General features: G+C 47.0%; 1 protein-coding gene and 3 non-coding genes across 4 annotated transcripts in view; 3 read left to right on the top strand and 1 right to left on the bottom strand.

Annotated features, from left to right (window-relative positions):
• The window catches only part of LOC126252536 (nascent polypeptide-associated complex subunit alpha, muscle-specific form-like), a 100,181-nt gene extending 76,515 nt beyond the window's left edge, over positions 1–23,666 (bottom strand). Inside the window, exons 1-2 of the mRNA XM_049953430.1 lie at positions 22,789–23,666; positions 22,119–22,572 (exon numbers count right to left, since the gene is read on the bottom strand). Of these exons, the coding sequence (XP_049809387.1) occupies positions 22,119–22,572; positions 22,789–23,666 (1,332 nt within the window). The remainder of the gene's footprint in view (positions 1–22,118; positions 22,573–22,788) is intronic.
• Trnat-ugu (transfer RNA threonine (anticodon UGU)) lies at positions 12,767–12,840 on the top strand. Its single transcript has one exon. It is a non-coding gene; the product is annotated as a tRNA-Thr (tRNA).
• On the top strand, positions 13,204–13,277 carry Trnat-ugu (transfer RNA threonine (anticodon UGU)). Its single transcript has one exon. It is a non-coding gene; the product is annotated as a tRNA-Thr (tRNA).
• On the top strand, positions 13,641–13,714 carry Trnat-ugu (transfer RNA threonine (anticodon UGU)). The gene has a single exon. It is a non-coding gene; the product is annotated as a tRNA-Thr (tRNA).
• Positions 23,667–26,201: the final 2,535 nt, after the last annotated feature.

The following is a 26,201-nucleotide window of genomic DNA, read 5'->3' as shown; positions in this document are numbered from 1 at the left end:
TTATATTTCGCGACAAGACCACAAAGATAATATAAGAGACATTAGGGGTCGCATAGAGGCATATAGGCAGTCATTTTTCCCTCGTTCTGTTTGGGAGTGGGAGTGGAACAGGGAGAGAAGATGTTATTTGTGGTACGAGGTACCTTCCGCCACGCAGCGTATGGTGGATTGCGGAGTATGTATGTAGATGTAGACGTAGATGTATAGACCTATATCTCTGACATCGATCTGTTGTAGAATTTTAGAACATGTTTTTTGCTCGCGTATCATGTTATTTCTGGAAACCCACAATCTACTCTGTAGGAATCAACATGGATTCCGGAAACAGCGATCGTGTGAGACCCAACTCGCTTTATTTGTTCATGAGACCCAGAAAATATTAGATACAGGCTCCCAGGTAGATGCCATTATCCTTGACTTCCGAAATGCGTTCGATACAGTTCCGCATTGTCGTCTGATAAACAAAGTAAGAGCCTACGGAATATGACCAGCTGTGTGGCTGGATTGAATAGTTTTTAGCAAACAGAACACAATATGTTGTTCTCAATGGAGAGACGTCTACAGACGTTAAAGTAACCTCTGGCGTGCCACAGGGGAGTGTTATGGGACCATTGCTTTTCACAATATGCAGGGTGTAAACGGTATAAGGCGCCAAAATTACACAGATGGTACATCTCGGTGTGCTTGACAATAAGTCTAATGACATTTTCTTGTATCATGTACTTTATTTTTGTATTATTAAAACCTAATGTTCGTAGGATAGATAGTATACGCATTTCTGTTTACGTAGTCAACCGACAGTACACACCGTACCGAGCTTATTGCCTACAATGAAGGGGCGGCCAGAGAAAGGCAACGAGCCGACCAGGGGATTGAAATCATTAGACGTGTACAACGACGTGGTGTGATAATCAGGTGGTACCGAAAAAAGTAATGTAAACGGTTTTTGGGTTGTCAAGAATGTGTAATTCGCTTTACGTGAAATGAATACAACCAGTCTGTTTCTCCACAAGTCGATAACGAAGGTCGTAGTAGTAATGACAAGCTAATATCAAACACAACGTATTTCCATTAGTACAAATTCAATCAATCACCAAGTAGATAGTTGTGCATTAATTACAATCAATTGTTTCACCTTTTTACGGCAATGCCATAACGAATACTAAATTCACATTATTTTCCTTCTGTACAACAACACCGTAACGAAAAGAAAACCCATTACTTCGTTTCCTCTTACACCAATACTACAATAAATGTTCGAAATGACCACCATTCGCTTCTACACATGTTTCATTACGGCGAACCCAATTTCGTCGCACTCGTTCACACACATGCACATGGCCTTTATGGTATTGGCAGCATCTAAAATCTTCTGCGTTAATTCGCCCACATTATTTACTGGCTCAGCATAAACAAGTTCCTTCATATGGCCCCAAAAGTAAAAATCCAGTGGATGTGAATCAGGGCTGCGTGCTGGCCATCGACGTAGACCCGAACGCCCGATCCATCGTCCTGGAAATCGACTATCCAAAAATCTGCGTACTCTGTGACCAATGTGCGGCGGAGCACCATCGTGGAGGAACCACATTTTATGACGTATGCCTAACGGAATGTCTTCTAACAACGTTGGTAACAATGTTTCCTCTAGAAACGTTCGGTAGTAGTTACCAGTCAAACGTGCAGGTAAAACATAGCGCCCAATAATGTAATTATCGAGCATACCCGCCCACACATTTACGGAATATCGTCGCTGAAAATGTGTTGCCACTACGTGGCGAGGATTGTGTACAATCCACGTGTGCATGTTATGGAAATTAGTTATTCCGTCGCGAGTGATACACGCTTCATCTGTGACGAGTATTTTGTCGACAAAATCATGCTGCACACTGTGTAACAAAAAAGTTGCAGCATTAGAAAATTGCAGCGAAATGCAGGAATGTCTGCAGCGGTGGGCACTTGGTGCAGGGAGTGGCAACTAACCCTTAACATAGACAAATGTAATGTATTGCGAATACATAGAAAGAAGGGTCCTTTATTGTATGATTATATGATAGCGGAACAAACACTGGTAACAGTTACTTCTGTAAAATATCTGGGAGTTTGCGTACGAAACAATTTGAAGTGGAATGATCATATAAAATTAATTGTTGGTAAGGCGGCTGCCAGGTTGAGATTCATTGGAAGAGTCCTTAGAAAATGTAGTCCATCAACAAAAGAGGCGGCTTAAAAAACAGTCGTCCGACCTGTACTTGAGTATTGCTCATCAGTGTGGGATCCGTACCAGGTCGGGTTGACAGAGGAGATACAGAAGATCCAAAGAAGAGCGGCGCGTTTCGTCACAGGGTTATTTGGTAAGCGTGACAGCGTTACGGAGATGTTTAGCAAACTCAAGTGTCAGACTCTGCAAGACAGGCGCTCTGCATCGCGGTGTAGCTTGCTGTCCATGTTTCGAGAGGGTGCGTTTATGCATGAGGTATCGAATATATTGCTTCCCCCTACTTTTACCTCCCGAGGAGATCACGAATGTAGAATTAGAGAGATTCGAGCGCGCACGGAGGCTTTCCGGCAGTCGTTCTTCCCGCGAACCATACGCGACTAGAACAGGAAAGGGAGATAATGACCGTGGCACGTAAAGTGCACTCCGCCACACACCGTTGGGTGGCTTGCGGAGTATAAATGTAGATGTAGATAGTAAGCAATGACAGACGGAGCAAGGAGGACATCAAAAGCAGATTAGCCCTGGCAAAAAGGACATTCCTGGCCAAGAGAAATCTACTAGTATCAAACATAGGCCTTAATTTGAGGAAGAAATTTCTGAGAATGTACGTTTGGAGTACAGGATTGTAGTGAAACATGGACCGTGGGAACACCGGAACAGAAGAGAATCGAAGTGTCTGAGATGTGGTGCTACAGACGAATGTGGAAAATTAGGTGGACTGACATGGCAAGTACTGAGGTGGTCCTGCGTAGAAACGGAGAGGAAAGGAATACTTGGAAAGCACGGAGAAGAAGAAGGGACAGGATGATGGGACATCTGTTAAGACATCATGGAACAATTTCCAAGGTCCCAGAGGGAGCCGTAGAGGGTAAGAAATTGTAGAGGAAGACAGAGACTGTACATGCAGCAAATAATTCAGGTTGCAACCGCTACTCTGAGATGAAGAGGTTGGCACAGTACCGCATCAAACCACTCGGAAGACTGAGATCATGCGGCAATCGTGCGAGTATGAAATCAAGGAATCAGGAGGGTGTACTTCCCGCTATTCGGGATCTCTGCGGCCCCAAGTGGCTAGCGCCCGAGTGTCCGTCCGGCTGTGCAAGAGTGTACAGCTACGTCATATAGCCTGCATGAGGAATCGTGCTTGTACGCAGCAATACACGACACTGGTGCAGCCTACAGCAGCTCCTGACACAGGAGTGGCGCCGTGTCTTCATTTCAGATCAGCCCTAGTTCTGTGCGCATTATCATGCTGGAGGTATGCATGCGTGGAAGGCACAGGGGGAACTAATGTTGTAAGGTTGCTTTTACTGTCGTCATATATCCTCAGCATCTGCGGTAATGATATGGGGTGCCAATGGGTACACTGCGTGATCATCTTTTGGTTCGAACAGTTGGTAATGTTCATAGATCGTGGTACATTTCTGACTAGTTAAGAATGGTGGCTGTTCACTGTCTTCCATGTCGCCTCGACGTTATGTTTCAACAGGGTAATGCAAGGAGATATGATGATTTTAACCTACCTTGACACGTTCTGCTCGTGCTGTAGACACCCACTGAGAATTTCTTGCCATGAAATACCGGGAGACTGACATGTCACCACTCACATGTACCACAAAGTCATCTAAAAATTTAATTACGTATTTGGCCTGATATACCGCATAGGTAAAACAAATAAAATTTCGTTATTTGCTATGGTTTCCCTCGTTGCAGTTTTAACGGCTAGCCGTGTAAGCAGTCCGTAGTAATTTCAGTGATATACAGGGTATATCAAAAAGAATCATCCGACTCAGCACGTCTATATGTCTGAAAATAATAAACATATAAAACGAATTTTATTTATTCATGAACGAGAAACTCAAAAAGCTTTTTTTCATACCTTTTCATAGGTGTTCAATATGCCCCCCTTGAGAAGCACGGAATATGTCAATGCTGTATTAAAATTGTTGCCACACTGCAGCAAGTACGTCTTGAGTTACACTTTCCATGGCTGCTGTTATGCGATGTCTCAGTTCATTCATTGCTGTTGGTAACGGCGGCACATAAACATAGTCTTTTATAAACCCCCACAAGAAATAATCACATACAGTCAGGTCCAGAGACCTTGAAGGCCTGCAATGTAAGACTGAATCATTTGGGCCAGTGCCATCTATCCACCGTTCAGTAACCCTTTTATTTAAAAATTCCCGCACTTCCAGATTCCAGTGTAGCGGTACGTCGTCCTGTTGGTATATGAAGTCTTTCGAATCAGTCCCCACTGTAGGAAAAGAAAGTTCTCAAGTATGAGACACGTGCTTTCTGTAATAGTGCTCTCGACAAAGAAAAATGGACCGTACACCTTTTCCTGTGGAACTGCACAAAACACATTAAATTTTGGAGAACCTGTCTCATGTTGTAAAACTTCATGTGGTTTTTCCACACCCCATATTCTCACATTATAGCGGTTCACCTTTCCATTTAAATGGAATGTTGCCTCGTCACTAAATGTAATCGTTGAAGAAAATTGTCATCCTCCCTTACAGAACTCCACACGTTGTTGTTTGTCACCTTCACGAAGGGCTTGCAGTAGCTGAATTTTGTATGGTTTCATGTGTAAAGGTCGGCTCAACACACGTCAGACGGACATCGCGGACATATTGAGCTGTCGAGCTGCACGCCGAGCGTATTTCTGCGAACTCCTTGTGAAACTATGGCGGATGCGTTCAACGTCTGTGTCAGACTCTTGGACTCGCATTCGGGAGGACGACGGTTCAATCCCGTGTCCAGCCATCCTGATTTAGGTTTTCCGTGATTTCCCTAAATTGCTCCAGGCAAATGCCGGGATGGTTCTTTTGAAAGGGCACGGCCGACTTCCCACCCCGTCCTTCCCTGATCCGATGAGACCGATGACCTCGCTGTCTGGTCTCGTCCCCCAAAACAACCCAACCCAGTCTCTCGGAGACGGCCCGACGATTTGCCTTTACACAAACAACCTGTTTTTCGGAATTGTTCATGCCATCGTCTAATGCTCTGTGCTGTAAGAGGATCCACACCATACCTGGCCCGAAAGTCACGCTGAACAGTTGTTACTGACCCGCACTGCGCAAGGCGTAGAACACAAAACTCTCTCTGTTGTCCCGACACCATATTTACTACAACTGAAGTGGGCACACGCTGCTGTTACCTAGCGAGAACCATGTAAAACTCGACAGTTTGTACTTTCCAACGAACGTTGTTCACGCACATATCTGAAATAACATAATAGTTATGTCTCTCTTCTTTTTTAAATCGGATTCTTTTTTATGCACCCCGTATATTGCACATTGCTTCAGGTTGGATAATGCTTATGTCAGGTGGAGATGAGTTAGAACAGGATCGAAACAACACGAGTTTTTAACGATTATTATGCTCTTGAGGATATTTATGTCTCACTTAGGCGAATTCGGAAACGATTCTTAAACAAAGTTGCGACAAACAACACACAGTTACCTGCACATGAAAACAACGCAGAATGGTGTACACGATATGAAGACTAACGTTTTACGCGCGATCTCCAGTTTCAAGCTGGTGTGCCGTCATGTGGTTCACCCCAGCGCAGAAACGAGCGCTATACTCGCCATTATCCATAATTCAGCAAAAACGGACCGGGTATAGCCGGAGATTTACAAAACGAGGATAGGAACCAGAAGAGGAATGTCTATTCTAAGGAATCATCCCACATTCACTCGCTTGATTTAGGTAAATCACAAAAAAGAAACAAAAATCCTTCTACATAACATCGAAAACATCATATTACCCGTGCAGTCTAACTAAACAACGAACGAAATACAGGGTATATATATTGGGCGTAGATAAAATTGAATTTGTGAAAATTATTTAGTGAATATCATCTGGTCTTGATATCGGACTACTGGATATTCGTGCTGTTGATATAGTGTCTCAATATCTCAGATTGAATATGAATACCATTTAGCCATCTGCCTACGAACGGATTAAAAAGTGTCCAGACTAAATTCTGCATTGTTAACCGTATGTGAAAACGACGAAGCATTGATACGTGTGAAATGATAATCTTTCTTTTCCTTTGACAACACAGTAGTTATTTGTAAAATGGATTTTATTCCAACTGATCTGTCTCGCAACTGAAAATTTGGCGCTTTGCTGTTGGCATTTGCTGCAGCGTGTGGCTAGTAAATTACTTAGATGGCTTAGTGCGTGACCAGAACTGTCTCTAATCTCGTCGACGGGGAAGCATGCACCGAAGTTGATATTTTACGCGGAACAAATCCCTCCGTCAATGAAAGCTATAACTTATATCTATAAAATTGGATACCCATAAAAATGATTAATGAACCTCCCAGTGTTCCATTAATTAATATTTTCATTCGCTTGACAGTAAGGAATAAACAGTTGAGCAGTGATATAATTTACAGCCGTAAACAAGTTATTCGTCCCGAGATTAGGACTGAAATAAGCTGCACTGTTACGTTCTCCGGCCTTTGGACGAAGTAGACGGCAAACGATTTACGCGATAATTATAAATCAATACGGAATGGAAATAACAGCGTTAAAAATAAACTGATAATTAATATTGTCTATTTACTTAATATGAACTTAATAAACTGATGAAGATGGAGGTATCAAGTATGTATTTTTTTATTTTGCGAAATACAGTGGTATATTCCTCTGACTACTACTGCAGTGGAGTGATAATTGACCATTTCTTCGACCAAATGAAATAGCAGTAAAATGAATGTAACCTTGTTTCGTACATGTTCGAATGTAATTTGGAAACTGCGACAATTTATGATATAAAATATGAATTAAATGTTATCTCCATCAGTTTTCGTTTTGTATTTATGCAAGATATTCAGTGATATAAATGTGTGTTTGCACATAACCTGCAGCATACTTGTTGCTGGAGTGTCTTCGAAATAAAAGGTGAAGCAGACAACTGCATGTAAAATGTAAACTTATACAGCCAAATATGTCTCAAATATTAAAATACCATCTTAGACCCAGAGTTGTTGGGGCATTTATTTCTGGCAGTCTTCTATGTCCATCTCCTGCTTTTCCCTCTCTCTGCGCATCTCCTCCTCCACTCCCCTTTCTGTCCATCAACATCACCTCTGTCCACCTCCACCTCCAATTCCCTGTCCATCTGTTCTTGCCACTATCTCTGTCCATCTCCTTCTTCCATTCCCTCTGCCCATCTGCTTCTCCTCCTCTGCCCGACTGCTCCTTTCCCCACAGTCCATCTTTCTTCTGTCCCCTCTAAATCCATCCCCTGTTCCCTCCTTTGTCCACCTCTTCCTCACACCCCTTTCTGATTATCTCTTCTTCCCCTTCTCTCTGTCCATTTCTTCCTCCCCAATATCTCCTGTTCCCCCTCCTCTTCTCTCCTCCCTCTGTGCATCTCATCCCCTTCCTCTGACCATCAACGTTTCTCCCCTTCTCCATGTCCAACTCCTCCGTTCCCCTCCATCAGTTTCCTCCATCACCTCTGCCCACCTCCTCACATTCTCTTCCATCTCTTCTTGTCCCATTCTTTGTCCATCATCTCCTGCCCCCTATTTCTCCATCTGCTCCTCCCCCTTCATTCCTCGACTACTCCCCCTTCTGTCTATCTCCTCATCCGCATCTTTAAGTCACATATCCTTCTCCCCTCTCTCTTCGTTCATCTCGTCTTCCCCGTTGTGTATCTATCCTCATTCCGCTCTACCAGACTATGTCCTCCTCCCCATTCCCAATGTTTATCTACTCCTCCCTCTTCACACCGCCTATCTCCTACACTTATGTTCCTACACTACTGGCACGAAGATGACGCGCTACAGACGCGAAATTTAACCGACAGGAAGAAGATGCTGTGATATGCAAATTATTAGCTTTTCAGAGCATTCACACTAGGTTGGCGCCGGTGGCGACACCTATAACGTGCTGACATGAGGAATGTTTCCAGCTGTTTTCTCATACAGAAACAGCAGTTGACCGGCGTTGTCTAGTGAAACGTTGTTGTGATGCCTCGTGTAAGGAGGAGAAATGCGTACCATCACGTTTCCGACTTTGATAAAGGTCGCATTATAGCCTATCGCGATTGCGGTTTATCGTATTGCGACATTGCTGCTCGCGTTGGTCAAGATCCAATGACTGTTAGCAGAATATGGAATCGGTGGGTTCAGAAGCGTAATACGGAATGCCGTGCTGGATCCCAACGGCCTCGTATCACTAGCAGTCGAGATGACAGGCATCTTATCCGCATGGCTGTAACGGATCGTGCAGCCGCGTCTCGATCCCTGAGTCAAAAGATGGGGACGTTTGCAAGACAACAACCATCTGCACGAACAGTTCGACGACGTTTGCAGCAGCATGGACTATCAGCTCGGAGACCATGACTGCGGTTACCCTTGACGCTGCATCACAGACAGGAGCGCCTGCCATGGTGTACTCAACGATGAACCTGGTTGCACGAATAGTAAAACGTCATTTTTTTCGGATGAATCCAGGTTCTGTTTACAGCGTCATGATGGTCGCATCCGTGTTTAGTGACATCGCGGTGAACGCACATTGGAAGCGTGTATTCGTCAACGCCATACTGGCGTATGACGCGGCGTGATGGTATGGGGTGCCATTGGTTACACGTCTCGGTAACCTCTTGTTCGCATTAACGGCACTTTGAACAGTGGACGTTAGATTTCAGATGTGTTACGACCCGTCGCTCTACCCTTCATTCGATCCCTGCGAAACCATTTCAGCAGGATAATGCACGACCGCATGTTTCAGGTACTGTACAGGCCGTTCTTGATACAGAAAATGTTCGACTGCTGCCCTGCCAGCACATACTCCAGATCTCTCACCAATTGAAAACGGCTGGTCAACGGTGGCCGAGCAACTGGCTCGTCACAATACGCCAGTCACTACTCTTGATGAACTGTGGTATCGTATTGAAGCTACATGGGCAGCTGTACTTGTACACGCCATCCAAGCTCTGTTTGACTCAATGTCCAGGCGTATCAAGGCCGTTATTACGGCCAGAGGTTGTTGTTCTGGGTACTGATTTCTCAGGATCTATGCACCCAAATTGCGTGAAAATGTAAGCACATGTCAGTTCTAGTATAATATATTCGTCCAATGAATACCCGTTTATCGTCTGCATTTCTTCTTGTTGTAGCAATTTTAATGGCCATCTCCTCTTTCATATCTGTCATTTCCCCTCCCTCTGTCTCATTATCCTTTCCTTCCCCTCTCTGTCTGTCCATCACTTGCACCCTATTTCATCCTCGGAGTTGTCACCTGCATCCTAATAGGAAGTTGGTCGTTCTCAACCCCCACAGTACTTCTTTCTGGATGGTAAATAATTTTCTTGAAATAGACCCAGAAATTTAGGAGAAGCTTTTTAAACGTGTCTTTGCCTGCGTACGCACGTCACATGTAATTCACACGTATTTAACGTGATTCACTCTTATTTGTATCGAGTGTCACACTGCAGCTTCGTTTTAGAGCAGCTCAATATTGATGGCGTCATACTTCGTGAATTTTCTGTCGTACAACGATATAATTTTGCAGGTGAATCCAATGGTATATGTGGATACCATTAGCGAAATGTTTTGCGATTAGAGTAAGTAGTAAAAAAGTAATAAATTAAAACCTTGTGAATGATGCGGCAACTTTTCACGCTTATCAGTGTTAGACGTCGTACCTCAACTATATGTTGTACAACTATATAATTTTGCTGGTGCATTCAATGGTATTCACGAATGCTGTCTGCAAAAGGGCTCACGAATACAGTTAGTGTTAAAGAAGTGATTAATTAAAACAGAATGTCTGATGCGGCAGGTTTACTGCATGAAAAGCGAAAATGTAGTAAGCGATAAACTTGTTTCCTTTCATCCTTTGTGGGGGTTGTCAGCGAGAAAAAGTCTGTAGGTTTGAAATGTGGTGTTAAGTTTGTTGCAAGCCACTAAGTGCTCTCATTCTCAAATAATGGACGAATGTAGTCTGGCTATTTGCGTGTCGGGAGCTACGGTACTTTTTCACCCTCACCCTCAGACAGGCTGGTTGTAGCCCTCCACCCCCACCCCCACCCCATTTCCCCAGGGATTCGTCCAAGATATTAAATGACAAGTGTATGAGGTTTGGTGGAAATAGGTCCAGTGTTTTAGGAGTAGATGTGGACTATACATTCATACAAACTCTGGTATCCAAAATTAAAGCAATAAATCGCAATTTCCCTGTCTTGTGTCTAACTAACGATATAATCATACAAACGTCCGCCCCCGGTAGATGAGTGGTCAGCGTGACAGAATGTCAATCCTAAGGGCCCGGGTTCGATTCCCGGCTGGGTCGGAGATTTTCTCCGCTCAAGGACTGGGTGTTGAGTTGTCCTGATCATTTCATTTCATCCCCATCGACGCGCAAGTCGCCAAAGTGGCGTCAAATCGAAAGACTTGCACCAGGAGAACGGTCTACCCGACGGGAGGTCCTAGCCACACGACATTTCCTTTCATCATACAAACTGCGATCCTGTTCTGTACGGAAGATGGCATTCCAGTCGACGTACAACCACGCCAGCGATAATGTCAGGGCACCTATCACATGGGTTAGTGTTTGCTGGGTAGTCCCACATCCACAATCACTCTGTACACAGTTACAACCGGTGCAGTATGTCATAGAGAAGCTGCCTACCAGATTCTTTGTGGTGGAGGGCCATAGGGAGAATGGAAGCAGGGCAGTCGCAAACTGGTGTGACCCGATGGCTTAATGTGAATGTTTCTGTTGTTTTTCGGATGTGGCGACAGTTTATAGAGTTCGAAACTGTATCCCAAAGACCAGGGTGGGGCAGAACACGTGTGACGTCAGAAAGAGACGACCGTTATTTGCTGTAAGGGTACGACAGTACCGCCTTAGTATTGCTCGGCAATTGGCATCTGAACTCGCACGTATTGTATCGAAGCAATCGGTGTACAGAAAGCTTCGGCAGAGTGGCCTTTATTGTTGGAGACCTACTGTATGTCTACCTCTAACAAGTCTTTACAGAAGGGACCGTCCAGAGAGGAGTCGGCAATATGCCACCTGAACAGTCAAAAAGTGGATCAATGTTCTTTTCACGGATGAGTCCTGATTCGGTTTGGAGAGTGATTCTTGACGGATCCGAAGCTGGAGGGAACGTGGAACACGATTTCAGGACCCAAACATTGTGGAAAGAGGGCAGTATCGAGAGGGATCCCTAATGATGTGAGTATTGATGATGTTGACCACTCGGATGCCTCTTCATGGAATTGTATGGGTGAATCGGCAATGCTTAACTGCTGCCAGGTATCGTGACCAGGTCTTCGGACATCATTTATTGTTGTTGCGAGGTGCTGTGGGCCCAAATTTCTTATTGGAGAACGATAATGCTCGACATCATAGAGTACGGGCGGCTAAGGTTTTCTTGGAAACGGAAGATATTGCATGCACGGGTGACCTCCTCGCTCTCCAGATTTGAATACCATAGAGCATGTTTGGGATGCTCTAGGGAGACGAGTTGCATCACGACAGCATCCACCAACCACTATCCAAGAATTGCGAGCAGCTCTGCTTGAAGAATGGGCGTTACTTCCTCAACATGAGATTTATGTCATCATTCACAGCACGCCCCGTCGTCCTCAGAGGTGGTCATACCCCATACAGCGCACATTATCTAGTTATCGGAATGTGTGCGCAAATCCGTTTAGTTGGAAAAAATGAAGAATACTTTTGTCTAAAGTTATGCATGTTGAAATTGTTTTCTCTCTGTATTCTTCGCATTGTTCCTACTTTACTATCACCTGTTTATAATGTTCTGTAACAAAATAATCCCAATACAGGAAAATTTCAGTTTGTTGCTTTAATTTTGTACACAAGTTTATATACGTACATCCATTTTCTAATAAATGTATAGTTTATGGGATATGACATGTTTGAATCAATTTCTCGAAAGAACAGAATACTGTTGATGACCGTGCAGCTTTTCCCTGGAATAAATTATGAATAACTGAAACCCTTAGCTGCCGACAGGTGTTGTTGATATACCTCGATGTGGACAGCTGAAAATTTGTGCCCCGACCTGGACTCGAACCTTGGATCTCCTGCATACATGGCAGACGCTCTATCCATCTGAGCCACCGAGGACACGGATGAATGGCGCGACTGCAGGGACTTATCCCTTGCACGCTTCCTGTGAGACTCACATTCCGAACTGCCCATAATTCTATATATGTAATGTACCTAATAGACATTGGCCCATTCACTCATTACTCGCGCGCTCTTTGGCGATTCCCGTAAGAGTCTGAACAACCTGTGCGCCTTGGCACAGACGAAGGTCAATGGCTGGGTAACCTTTAACTATATATATGAGGACAGTAACTGTTCTCGAAAGAGCAGAATACTGTTGATGACCGTGCAGCTTCTTCCTGGAATAAATGATGACTAACTGAAACCCTTAGCTGCCGACAGGTATTGTTGATATACCTCGATGTGGGCAGTTGGGAATGTGAGTCTCACAGGAAGCGTGCAAGGGATAAGCCCCTGCAGTCGCGCTATTCATCTGTGTCCTCGGTGGCTCAGATGGATAGAGCGTCTGCCATGTAAGCAGAAGATGCCGGGTTCGAGTCCCGGTCGGGGAACACATTTTCAGCTGTCCACTTCGGGGTATATCAACAACACCTGTCGGCAGCTAAGGGTTTCAGTTCGTCATCATTTATTCCAGGGAAAAGCTGCACGGTCATCAACAGTATTCTGTTCTTTCGAGAACAGTTACTGTCTTCATATATATAGTTAAAGGCTACCCAGCCATTGACCTTGATCTGTGCGAATGCGCACAGTTTGTCCAAACTCTTTCGGGAATCGCCAAAGCGTGCGCGAGTAGTGAGTGAGTGGCAAATTTCTATAAGGTACATTACATATACAGAATTGTGGGCAGTTGGGAATGTGAGTCTCACAGGAAGCGTGCAAGGGATAAGCCCCTGCAGTTGCGCTATTCATCTGTGTCCTCGGTGGCTCAGATGGATAGAGCGTCTGCCATGTAAGCAGGAGATCCTGGGTTCGAGTCCCGGTCGGGGAACCCATTTTCAGCTGTCCACTTCGGGGTATATCAACAACACCTGTCGGCAGCTAAGGGTTTCAGTTCGTCATCATTTATTCCAGGGACAAGCTGCACGGTCATCAACAGTATTCTGTTCTTTCGAGAACAGTTACTGTCTTCATATATATAGTTAAAGGCTACCCAGCCATTGACCTTGATCTGTGCGAATGCGCACAGTTTGTCCAAACTCTTTCGGGAATCGCCAAAGCGTGCGCGAGTAGTGAGTGATTGGCAAATTTCTATAAGGTACATTACATATACAGAATTGTGGGCAGTTGGGAATGTGAGTCTCACAGGAAGCGTGCAAGGGATAAGCCCCTGCAGTTGCGCTATTCATCTGTGTCCTCGGTGGCTCAGATGGATAGAGCGTCTGCCATGTAAGCAGGAGATCCTGGGTTCGAGTCCCGGTCGGGGAACCCATTTTCAGCTGTCCACTTCGGGGTATATCAACAACACCTGTCGGCAGCTAAGGGTTTCAGTTCGTCATCATTTATTCCAGGGAAAAGCTGCTCGGTCATCAACAGTATTCTGTTTTTTCGAGAACAGTTACTGTCTTCATATATATAGTTAAAGGCTACCCAGACATTGACCTTGAACTGTGCGAATGCGCACAGTTTGTCCAAACTCTTTCGGGAATCGCCAAAGCGTGCGCGAGTAGTGAGTGATTGGCAAATGTCTATAAGGTACATTACATACATAGAATTGTGGGCAGTTGGGAATGTGAGTCTCACAGGAAGCGTGCAAGGGATAAATCCCTGCAGTCGCGCTATTCATCTGTGTCCTCGGTGGGTCAGATGGATAGAGCGTCTGCCATGTAAGCAGAAGATGCCGGGTTCGAGTCCCGGTCGGGGAACACATTTTCAGCTGTCCACTTCGGGGTATATCAACAACACCTGTCGGCAGCTAAGGGTTTCAGTTAGTCATCATTTATTCCAAAAAAAGGAGTCATTTAAACCGCTCAAAAACCTGAAGATGGCGTCGCGGAAGAATACAAAAGTTGCTGACACAAGTGATTGTTTCAAATTGTCTTTTAAGCCTACCTTACCTCTGCCGTTACTGCTAAGATGGTGCGTAGCAACGGAGATGCGTGTGTCAGCTCTTGAGTTATTTGTCACGTAACATATTTGAGACACCACTCCAGATAAAGTATATTGAATTACTCCAGTTCAGTTCGTTCCTAGACGTTCATGGGGTAATTCAGGGGTAAGCCAACTTTCCTGTTTACTATGAAACACATACACAGGATCCAAACTATGGGTGGAAAGGGAGGGGGGGGGGGCAACTCCAGGAAAGACAAAATAGACAAAATAAAAATCGGACAAGTGCGAGTAGGACTCACGACCTGAGGGATCCGTACAACTTCAGTTATGAATTATTTTTATTTTTAAAAATTTTTTTCTGTCATCAGTCTTCTGACTGGTTTGATGCAGCCCGCCACGAATTCCTCTCCTGTGGAGAGGTTACTCTTCATCTCACAGTAGCACTTGCAACCTATGTCCTCAATTATTTGCTGGATGTATTCCAATCTCTGTCTTCCTCTACAGTTTTTGCCCTCTACAGCTTCCTCTAGTACTATGGAAGTCATTCCTTAATGTCTTAACAGATGTCCTATCATCCCGTCCCTTCTCATTATCAGTGTTTTCCACATATTCCTTTCCTCTCCGATTCTGTGTAGAACGTCCTTATTCCTTACCTTATCAGCCCACCTAATTTTCAACATTCGTCTGTAGTACCACATCTCAAATGCTTCGATTCTCTTCTGTTCTGGTTTTCCCACAGTCCATGCTGTACTCCAAACGTACATTCTCAGATATTTCTTCCTCAAATTAAGGCCGAAATTTGATGTTAGTAGACTTCTCTTGGCCAGGAATGCCTCTTTTGCCATTGCTAGTCTGATTTTGATGTCCTCTTTACTCCTGCCGCCATTGGTTATTTTAGTGCCAAGGTAGTAGAATTCCTTAACTTCATCTACTTCGTGACCATCAATCCTGATGTTAAGTTTCTCGCTGTTCTCATTTCTACTACTTCTCATTACCTTCGTCTTTCTCCGATTTACTCTCAAACCATACTGTGTACTCATTAGACTGTTCGTTCCGTCCAGCAGATCATGTAATTCTTCTTCACTTTCACTCAGGATAGCAATGTCATCAGCGAATAGTGTCATTGATATCCATTCACCTTGAATTTCAATTCCCCTCATGAGCCTTTCTTTTATTTCCATCATTGCTTCCTCAATGTACAGATTGAACAGTATCGGCGAAAGGCTACATCCTTGTCTTACACCCTTTTTTATACGAGCACTTCGTTATTGGTCGTGCACTCTTATTATTCCCTCTTGGCTGCTGTGCATATGGTATATGACCCGTCTCTCCCTATAGCTTACCCCTACTTTTTTCAGAATTTCGAACATCTTGCACCACTTTACATTGTCCAACTCTTTTTCCAGGTCGACAAATCCTATGAACGTGTCTTGATTTTTCTTTAGTTTTGCTTCCACTATTAACCGCGATGTCAGAATTGCCTCCCTCGCGCCTTTACTATTCCTAAAGCCAAACTGATCGTCATCTAGCGCATCCTCAATTTTCTTTTCCATTCTTCTCTATATCATTCTTGTAAGTAACTTGGATGCATGAGCTGTTAAGCTGATTGTGCCGTAATTCTCGCACTTGTCAACTCTTGCCGTGTTCGGAATTGTGTAGATGATGCTTTTCCGAAAGTCAGATGGTATGTCGCCAGACTCATACATTCTACACGCCGTTGTTGGCACTTCCCCCACTGATTTTAGAAATTCTGATGAAATGTTATCTATTTCTTCTGCCTTATTTCACCGTAAGTCCTCCAAAGCTCTTTTAAATTCTGATTCTAATACTGGATCCCCTATCTCTTCTAAATCGACTCATGTTCCTTCTTCTATCACATCAGGCAAATCTTCCCCCTCATAGAGACTTTCAATGTATTCTTTCCACCTATCCGCTCTCTCCTCTGCAATGAACAGTTGAATTCCCGTTGCACTCTTAATGTTACTACCCTTGCTTTCAATGTCAACGAAGGTTGTTTTGACTTTCATGTATGCTGAGTGTGTCCTTCCGACAGTCATTTCTTTTTCGAAGTCTTCACATTTTTCCTGCAGCCATTTCATCTTAGCTTCCCTGCACTTCCTATTTATTTCATTCCTCAGCGACTTGTGTTTCTGTATTCGTAAGTTCCCCTGAACGTTTTTGTACTTCCTCCTTTCGTCAATCAACTGAAGTATTTCTTCTGTTACCCATCGTTCTTTCGCAGTTACCTTCTTTGTACCTGTGTTTTCCTTCTCAACTTCTGTGATGGCCCTTTTTAGAGATGTCCATTCCTCTTCAACTGTACTGCCTACTGAGCTATTCCTTATTGCTGTATGTATAGCCTTTGAGAACTTCAACCGTATCTCGTCATTCCTTAGTACTTTCGTATCCCATTTCTTTGCGTATTAATTCTTCCTGACTAATGTCTTAAAATTCAGTCTACTCTTCATCAATACTATATTGCGATCTGAGTCTGCTCCTAGGTACGCCTTACAATCCAGTATCTGATTGTCTGACCATGTGTAATCCCACTGAAATCTTCTCCTTTCACTCGGCCATTTCCAAGTATACCTCCTCCTCTTGTGACTTTTGAACAGGGTATTCGCTATTACCAGCTGAAACTTGCTACAGAACTCAATTAGTCTTTCTCCTCTCTTATTCCTTGTCCCAAGCCAATATTCTCCTCTAACCTTTTCTCCTACTCCTTCCCCTACAACTGCATTCCAATTCCCCATGACTATTAGATTTTCATCCCCCTTTACATACTGTATTATCCTTTCATATACACTTTGTCTATCTCTTCATCTTCAGCTTGCGACGTCGGCATGCATACCTGAACTATCGTTGTCGGTGTTGGTTTCCTGTCGATTCTGATAAGAAAGACCCTGTAACTGAACTGTTCACAGAAACACACTCTCTGCCCTACCTTGCTATTCATAACGAATCCTACTCCTGTTATACCATTTTCTGCCGCTGTTGATGTTACCCTACACTCATCTGACAGGCAATGCTTGTCTACTTTCCACTTCACTTCACTGACCCCTACTATATCTAGATTGAGCCTTTGTATCTCTAGTTTCCATACCACGTTCAAACTTCTGACATTCCCGACTCGTGGAACGTTATCCTTCCGTTGATTATTCAATCTTTTTCTCATAGTAATCTCCCCCGTGGCAGTCCCCTCCCTGAGATCAGAGTGGGAACTGTTCCGGAATCTTTTGCCAATGGAGAGATCATCATGACTCTTCTTCAATTACAAGCCACATGTCCTGTGGATACTCATTGCAGTGGTTTCCATTGCCTTCTGCATCCTCATTCCGTTGATCATTGCTGATTCTTCCGCCTTTATGGGCAGTTTCCCACCTCAAGGACAAGATAGTGCCGTGAACCTCTGTCCGCTCCTCCGCCCTTTGTAGAATGAGGGTGACTTCTTATGCTGGAAGTCTTCAGCCTCCATGATATTAAGATGCTGATTGTAATAACTTCGGTAGCTCAATGGCCTGGCTAAAGTCTTTCTATTGGACGCACTTTGCGACTTGCGTGTCCCTAACCTATCCCAGTTATCCAACTGGGGATAGGGGGACCTAAAGTATAACGGAGAATCTGACCTATGCGTTGTTTCTGGTGACTCTCTCACCATCGAGAGGTGAAGGCTACGCTAGATTGAATGCTGAAAAGTTCGTGGTCCAACCGAGATTCGATCCACGGACCTCTCGGTTCCGATACGCGTAGTTTCTTGCTGCTAGACCACTAGGCCCAACGTATACTCTGATGAAACAGAACATCATGGCCACCTGCTTAATAACTTGTTTCTCAGTCTTTGGAACGAAATACATCACTGATTTTGCGTATCAGGAATCCGACAGTTTGTTGGCATGTTTGTGGAGGTGTGTAGTTTTAGGTGTCTACACACAGGTCATGTAATTCGAGTAAATAACGGGTCGCTGATTTGCTTACGTGGTGACGGCGCCTGGTAGCGAACCAGATAAGTTAGATAGGATTTGCATCAGGCGAATTTGATCGCCGAGACGTCAACATGAGTTCACTATAATACTGCTCAAATCACTGTAGCATCATTCTGCCCCCAGGAAAGGACAATGATACTGATGAAACATGACATCGCCGTAGGGGAAGACATCAAGCTGGAAGAGATGCAGGTGGTTTGTAGCTGTCAGCTTGTCTTCGATTACTGCTACAGGCCCCATGCCAACCCGGGATAATGTACCCCACAGCATTATGCTGCTCACACCAGCCTGAATCCGTGGCACGCTGCAAGTTTCGAGCCACCGTTCATCTCGATGACGGAGTTTGTGGATACGACATCGACCTAGTGTAGAGAAAATGAGATTCATCCGAAGAGCCGACACGTTTCCATTGATCGTCGGTCGAATCCCGATGGTCCCCTGCCCACTGGAATCGCAATTTACGATGTCGTTGGGTCAACATGTGAACACACAAGGGTGGTCTGCTGCGGAGCTCCATGTTCAACGATGTACGATGAACGTACACTTGTACTACACAAGAATTTTGCTATTTCGGCAGGAACACCACAGCTCACCATCTATCCTACTTTACAGAGCAGAAAACCTCCGAACCCCACGTTCTATGAAGACTCGTGGAAGTCCAATCATTTAGCGCCTAGCAGTAGTTTCATTGTCCTTCTGCCTCTTACCGTAGACGCTCATGGCAGTAGCACTTGAACATTCGAACAACTTCTCCGTTTACGAGGCACTCTTTCACAGGCTCTGCGTAATAATAATCTGTCCTTTGTCAAAGACGCTTATCTCAATGGATTTCCCTATTTGCAGCCCATATCTTCGCTAGGATGATCCCTCGTCGCGTGGATCTGCACGGAGATAACTTTGCCTCCGATGTATGATGGAGTTCGCAGCAGTTAATGCTTTGCCTCCCATGCATGCTGATGTTGCGTCTTCATATGTGGGTTGTCTTCTTGGGTGTCTCCTCAGCACAGGTCTGCAGAGCTAGCTATATAGCGAGCAGGTGTGGCCAGCGGGTGGTGACGCTGCGCGGCAGTTTGCGGCCCAGCGTCCGGATTTCGGCGTTGTGCGACCGGCCAGCACGGTCGTAAAAGGTGCGGGCGGTCGTCTGGAAGAGGTCACGGAGCAGAGGTACTTCCGCGACGTCGTGAAGATGAGCGGTGGGAAAATCGTAAGGCAGGTGTAAGGCGAGCCGAAGGATGCGGTTCTGCAGTGTCTCCAGCTTCTTCAGGTTCGTGTCGGCGGCGTTCCCCCAGACGACCGCGGCGTATTGGAGTACAGGACGGAGCAGCGCCTTGTACAGGGTGATGCCCAGCCGCGGTGGTAGTTGGGAGTCGGGGTTCAGCAACGGGTACAGGGTGCGGAGCCGGTTCCGCACTTTGGCCTTCACTTCGCGGATATGCGGAACCCACGTGAGTCGGCGGTCGATGGTGACGCCGAGGTAATGCGCCGTTGGGCGCCACGGGACAGGGCTTCCACCGACGGTGAGCGGCTGAAAACCTGCAGGAACAAGGCGCCTGGTGACGATCAGGAACTGGGTCTTGACACCGTTGAATTGGAGACGCCACTTGACTGCCCAGGCTGCCAGGGTGTCAACGGCGAGCTGCAGACGGCGGCGCATGACGGCGGCATTGAGGCTCCTGGTATAGAGAGCCGTGTCATCCGCGTACAGGGCGAGCCGCACACGGTCGATCTTCGGCGCATCAGACGTGTACAGCGAGTACAGGAGTGGCCCCAAGACCGAGCCCTGTGGCACACCGGCGTTGATGCGGCGGACGGAGGACAAGCCCTGCGCGGCCCGCACATGGAAGGTCCGATCGGCAAGATAGGAAGCGATGAGACGTACGTGCGACGTCGGGACCCCAAGTTCAAACAGTTTGAACAAGAGTCCGCGGTGCCACACACTGTCGAAAGCGCGCGACACGTCCAAGAACACCGCGCCGAAGAACTCGCGCTGCACGAGGGTGACGAACGCATCTTCCACCAGCCGAAGGAGTTGATGAACGGCCGAGTGGCCCCTGCGAAATCCGAACTGCTCTTCGGGCAGGAGGCCTTCCTCGTCGACGTGGCGCTGCAGCCGCCTGATGTACACCCTTTCAAAGACCTTGGAGACGGCCGGCAGTAAACTAATAGGTCTGTGGTTCACGGGATGCCGCAGATCCTTCCCCATCTTCGGAATCGCCACGATTTCTGCATGCTTCCAGGACTGAGGAAAACTGCAGGACCGGAGGATGACATTAAAAACGTCGGCAAGATGAGTGGCAGCCACGGGCGGCAACTTCTGAAGTAGGGCGTTAGAAACTTCGTCTGGGCCCGCAGCTTTCCTGGGGTTCAGGGCACGCAGGATGGAAGACACCTCCTCCGCCGTTGTCTCCTCAATGACGTCGTCGTCGTCGCGTGCCTCCAGGTAGCGTGGGAGCCGGTCAGCAACCAGGGCGTCGTGGACAGCGTCAGCTGGGTCTTCGATAGGCGTAAACGCGGCCTCGAAGACGTCTGCGAGGGCATCAGCCTTCGCAGATGGTTCGCAGACAGCCTGACCATGAACCAGCAGCGGAGGGATGCGTTGCGTGCGGCGTAGGAAACGCTTCGCCGTCTGCCAGGCTGAGCCGTCTTCAAGACAAAGAGTGGCGACCTTGTTGTTCCAGTCGCGGTTGCGATGGTTGTCGATGGCGGCCCTGATGTCCCGACGCATCCTGTTGAGAAGGCGCTTCGTGTTGGCATGTCTCGTCCGCTGCCACTCCCGGTAGACCCGGTTCTTCGCAGTGATGGCCGCAAGGATGTCCGGCGGCAGCTGGCGGGAGTAGTCAGGCGGAGGGCGAGGTCGGGGCGGCGTCGCTATAGCGGCAGCGTCGATCGTCGATGCCGCGAAGTGCAGAAGTGCTTCGTCCGCTCCAGCTTCCGCAGGGGGCGGCGCGGCGGCGAGTGAGTGCGTCACGGCTTCTTGAAACCTGTCCCAGTCGATGCCAGCAAGTGAGATACCTCGCCTGGGCTGCTGAAGGGCATCTAGGTCGATATCAAAAACCACAGGGACATGATCCGAAGACAGCGCCGTCCTCGTCGTGGCGGTGATCTGAAGAGGGATGCCCTTGACGACCGCGATGTCAATTATATCTGGGAGGCCACGGGCAGGGAAGATCGTCGGGTCGTACGGCCCCACCACAAGCGCATGGTGACGTTCCGCTACCCGGAGCAGGCAGCGGCCAGCGGCATTGGTGATCCTGGAGTTCCAGGAGACATGTTTACTGTTGAAGTCCCCGGCGACGAACACCGGCCCCCTAATGGAGAGCAGAGCACCGATGTCAGCAGGGTCCAGGGGACGAGACGGCGGCCGATAGGCCGCGACGAACGTGATGGCGCCCGCCGAGGTGTGAACGACGACACCAGTGGCCTCCAGCGTTGCCAGTGGTGGAAGTTGTATCACATGGTGACGAATGCCAGTGCGGACGTAGACGGCTGTCCCTCCACCCGCCGTCAATCGATCGGTGCGATAGCTGGAGTAGTTCGCCGCCCTGACGTCGACCCCAGGCTTCAGGTGTGTTTCATTGATAAGGCAGACGTGGACGGCTTCATCTCGGAGAAATTGGCGTAGTTCGCCAGCTTGAGTGCGGATGCCGTTGGCGTTCCACGCGACGACCGTGGGCCCTCTAACGCTGCCCATGGTGTGGCTGGTGAGTGTTGACAGCGGTCGGGGCCGGAGAGGCCATCGGCACTGCAGCGGTGAGTTGCTGCGACAGGACTTCAATCAACTTCGTAGCACTGGTCACCAGGGCTGTGAGCTGCGCGACGAGGTTGGCCAGGTCGGCGGTGGAGGCAGCTGGCGCGGCCCCGGCGCTGGAGGGGGGAGGCGTGGCTGCTTCGCTGTGAGAGCCCACCTGGGGCTGCTCGACGGACGGTGCCAAGCGCTGGGTACCCACAGGGCGATGACCCCCGCTCCGGCGGTTGGCGGGGCGCGGTCCGGCTGACGTCCCGGGAAAGGCAGTACCCGGTGCCGCCACTGGCAGCTGTGGTGGAGGTGTAGGAGCCTCAGGTGTCGGCACGGCCTCGGATGCGGCGGGAGCGGGAGCAACCGACGCAGCCGGGGCGGCGGAGGGCGTCCCAGACGTTGCCGCCGCGAAGGAGACGCCTGGTCGTCTCGTTGCCGGCTTCTTCTGATGTGGCGCTGGTGTTTGGCCACGTTGTCGAGCGATGGCACGCTTCCACACCTCACACCCACGATAACTGGCCACGTGAGCACCGCCGCAGAGTGCACATGTAGGCTTCTCGGTGGGCGGACGGGGGCACGCACTTCCTGCATGAGCGCCGGCGCATTTAACGCATCTGTCCGGCATAGAGCAGTGGCGCGCGACGTGATTGATCCCCTGGCAGCGAAAGCACTGCACAGGGCCTCTCCGGGAGCGAAGATCCTCGGTCTGAACCGGAACGTCGGCGACCCGCGTCAATTGATAGAGTTTGCGGTTCTCCACGGTGTCAGAGCAGACGACCAGGAAGAGCGGCATATCTTCACGTGATTTTGGCGACTTCATCTTCACGACGGTCCGGATGTAGAAGCCCAGGTCAGCGAGTTCACGATGCAGGTGATCGGCTTCCATGTTGAACGGGAGGTCGCGGAAGACAATCTTCAGGACCTTGTCGGGTGCGGAAGCGTGGGTATAGAAAGGGAGACCACGCTCAGACGCCTCCTGAGTGACCCGGCGATAGTCATCGGCAGTGCGGAGTGTGACCCTGTACAGGTCACGCCCTGCAGGCTTCACTGTGTACACGGCCGTTGTCCAGCTGCGCAACAACTTCTGCAGTTCCCCATAGGGCGGCCGAAACTGGAGGACCACCGGCGGAAGATGGGAGTCTTTCTTCGGCGCAGGAACGCGCGGCGTCGGTTCCGGTGCGTCATCGAGCGCGTCGAATGAGTTGGCGACGGCAGTTGGAGGCGTCGTCGACGACAGCATGCGTCTTGCAGTTCGCCGGGCCGGGACAAAACCGTCGGCATCAGGGGCGAAATCTTGCTTGGCTCTCTTCTCAATCGGCGAGCTGCGAGCAGCGGCCGTCACAGCTGTTGCCCTCCTCTTCTGTTTCCCGCTGCGTCCGCGTGGCTGAGGGGCGGTAGAGCTCTCATCTTCAGAATCTGGCAGCGGAGCAGACAGCGCAGTCTTCAACGTTTCCGGAGTAGTGTCCGTCAAATCCATAGCCATAGCAGTGGTCGTCATAAGTGGGGGGCCAGATGGGGCCGCCGACCGCGCAAGCGCGGCCGGACGGCGATCTGCCACACCCTTCGCGTCGCTAGCAGGCGCAGGTACGTCCTTCTCGCGGCTGCACATCTCAGCGACTGGTCGGTGCGATGATCCCTCGTACGTGTCTGCTCCTATTACATGCGTCTGTTACGGCGTCACGGGCCCGAAACGTCACCAGGTGGCATCCAACGTGGTCATAATGTTTTGACTGACCAGTGTGTGCACACGTTGCATTTATAGATTTTGTTAATGAGTTTGTGAGCATCAAAACAATTGACGTGCCTTTTACCTAGAGTGCCTTACAAGCTTAACGTTGTTACACTACCAAGGGGATTTACACTTTAGTACCTGACATAAGCTTCAAGTTGATACCTCCACTCGTTCCTGAGAAAAGGGGTCTTCACAGACGGACAGAAAGACAGGCTGACGACAACAGTGCCGAAAACATATTATTTTGTGTGCTATAATGACAAATTAACAGTTCCCGAATTTTTTACTTAACTTTCGCTGTGAAACCTTGCTTCTAATCAAATTTCATGCATCTAGGTCAACGGCAAGTACCCTATAGGTTTTGATGACTGACTTCGCAATTATCGAAATTTGTGACATAAATGGCCGTATCTTTTGATTGCACTGGTTTAGAAGCTAGAATTTTGACACCGCCAAGGGACCGTAGGCCTTAGTCTCTATGCATAAAAAACAATGCACTGACTTACTGACACATCATCGCCCAGCTCAAACCACTACGGACGGAAACTTGAAATTTGGAGAAGGTGTAGGTCTTATGCTGTAGGCATCGTTAAGGAAGCGATTTTTCGATATTCCATCCCTAAAGGGTTGAAATAGGAGATGAAGGTTTTTTTTTAATGCCGCTATTAAGACGATTCTCAAACTGTTGTTTGTTGTTGTGGTCTTCAGTCCAAAGACTGGTTTGATGCAGCTCTCCATGCTACTTTATCCTGTGCAAGCCTCTTTATCTCCGAGTAACTACTGCAACCTTCTGAATCTGTTTAGTGTATTCATCTCTTGGTCTCCCTCTACGATTTTTACCCTTCACGCTTCCCTCCAATAATAAATTGATGATCCCCTCATGCCTCAGAACGTGACCTACCAAACGATCCCTTCTTCTAGTCAAGTTGTGCCACTTATTCTTCCTCTCTCCAATTTTATTCAGTACCTCCTCATTAGGTACATGATCTACCCATCTAATCTTCAGCATTCTTCTGTAGCACCACATTTCATAAACTTCTTCCTCTTCTTGTCCAAACTATTTACTGTCACTTCCATATATGGCTACAATCCACACAAATACTTTTAGCAAAGACTTCCTGACACTTAAATTTGTACTCGCTGTTAACAAATTTCTCTTCTCCAGAGACACTTTTCTTGCCATCGCCGGTCTACGTTTTACACTCTCTCTACTTCGACCATCCTGAGTTACTTTTCAGTGCAAATAGCAAAACTCATCTACTAGTTTAAGTGTCTCATTTCATAATCTAAATCCCTCAGCATTGCTCAGAATCGTTTTTAGGTCAGAAGTACATTCAGAAAAGACCATTCTTATGTGGCCTCAATGAGCGTGAAAAGCTTAGAAGGGGTTTCAATTTGAGAACTCAAAAATTCCATTAAATAAAATCCAAAAATTCTCTGCAGGCCATACAGTCTACCCGAGCGAAGCAACGGGCGCTAAGCTAGTATGTGACATAAATTTCAACGTGTCACGCTTACCCGATCCTGCGAAAAGGGGTCTTTACAGTCGGACAGACAGACATGCAGATAGAAAGATGGACAACAAAGTGATCTCATAAGGATTTCGTTTTTACCGACTGAGTCATATATCCGTAAAAAAAGACTGTGTGGCCTCAAGTTAATTGGATTATAGGACACAGAGATAGGAGGGGTGGAGGCAGTATGACTTGACAACACGCTTCTAACCAAAAAAATAAAAATTCCGGCTTTTTAGGAAAGGCAGCAGATTTATGTGGCTGGCGGAAAGGGGAGAGAGGCATTTGACACTTGGCATCCTGGGAAAATCTGGTAATGTGGAAATTCCGATAGTATCCGATAGCGACAATCAACATGCTTCGGGTAATAACATGCTTACCATGACACAATATGTTGTCAATACTTCAAAACGTAGATAAAACAGACAGTTTTGATTACGACAGTTTATTGCATCAGGAAGAAAAAGATATTTAGAGTTACAACTACGGTGGTCAGTCACACATTAGGGAGAAATGGTGAAAGAAAACGAATCGAGTATTGTAAAAAAGAAGTTCCAGAGATGAAAGAACATGATACACAGTAAGAAATATGAAAGTAAATAAAAGTATCGTGAGCCAGTCGTGGATAGTATCGAAAAGTACACTTTACGAACATAGCTCAAGTGCCGATTGCAATAACCAAATGCGAATACACGAATGTATCAGACGTAAATCGAAACTGTTATCATGAGAACTTTTACTGTTTATTAGATAGACACTCGAGCTGAGTATATTTTTTAATAATAGCTCTATAGGTGTAGTAGTGACCATGATACACAGAAAGAATTAGGAAAAACCGTACCGTACTTATCGTATAGAAAAAAACAGTTAAATCGACGAAGTATTAGACTCAGCAGAA

The sequence above is a fragment of the Schistocerca nitens genome, chromosome 4 (assembly GCF_023898315.1).
Source record: "Schistocerca nitens isolate TAMUIC-IGC-003100 chromosome 4, iqSchNite1.1, whole genome shotgun sequence".
In the NCBI taxonomy this organism is placed as follows: domain Eukaryota; kingdom Metazoa; phylum Arthropoda; class Insecta; order Orthoptera; family Acrididae; genus Schistocerca; species Schistocerca nitens.
This window is presented reverse-complemented; position numbering and strand designations above follow the sequence as displayed.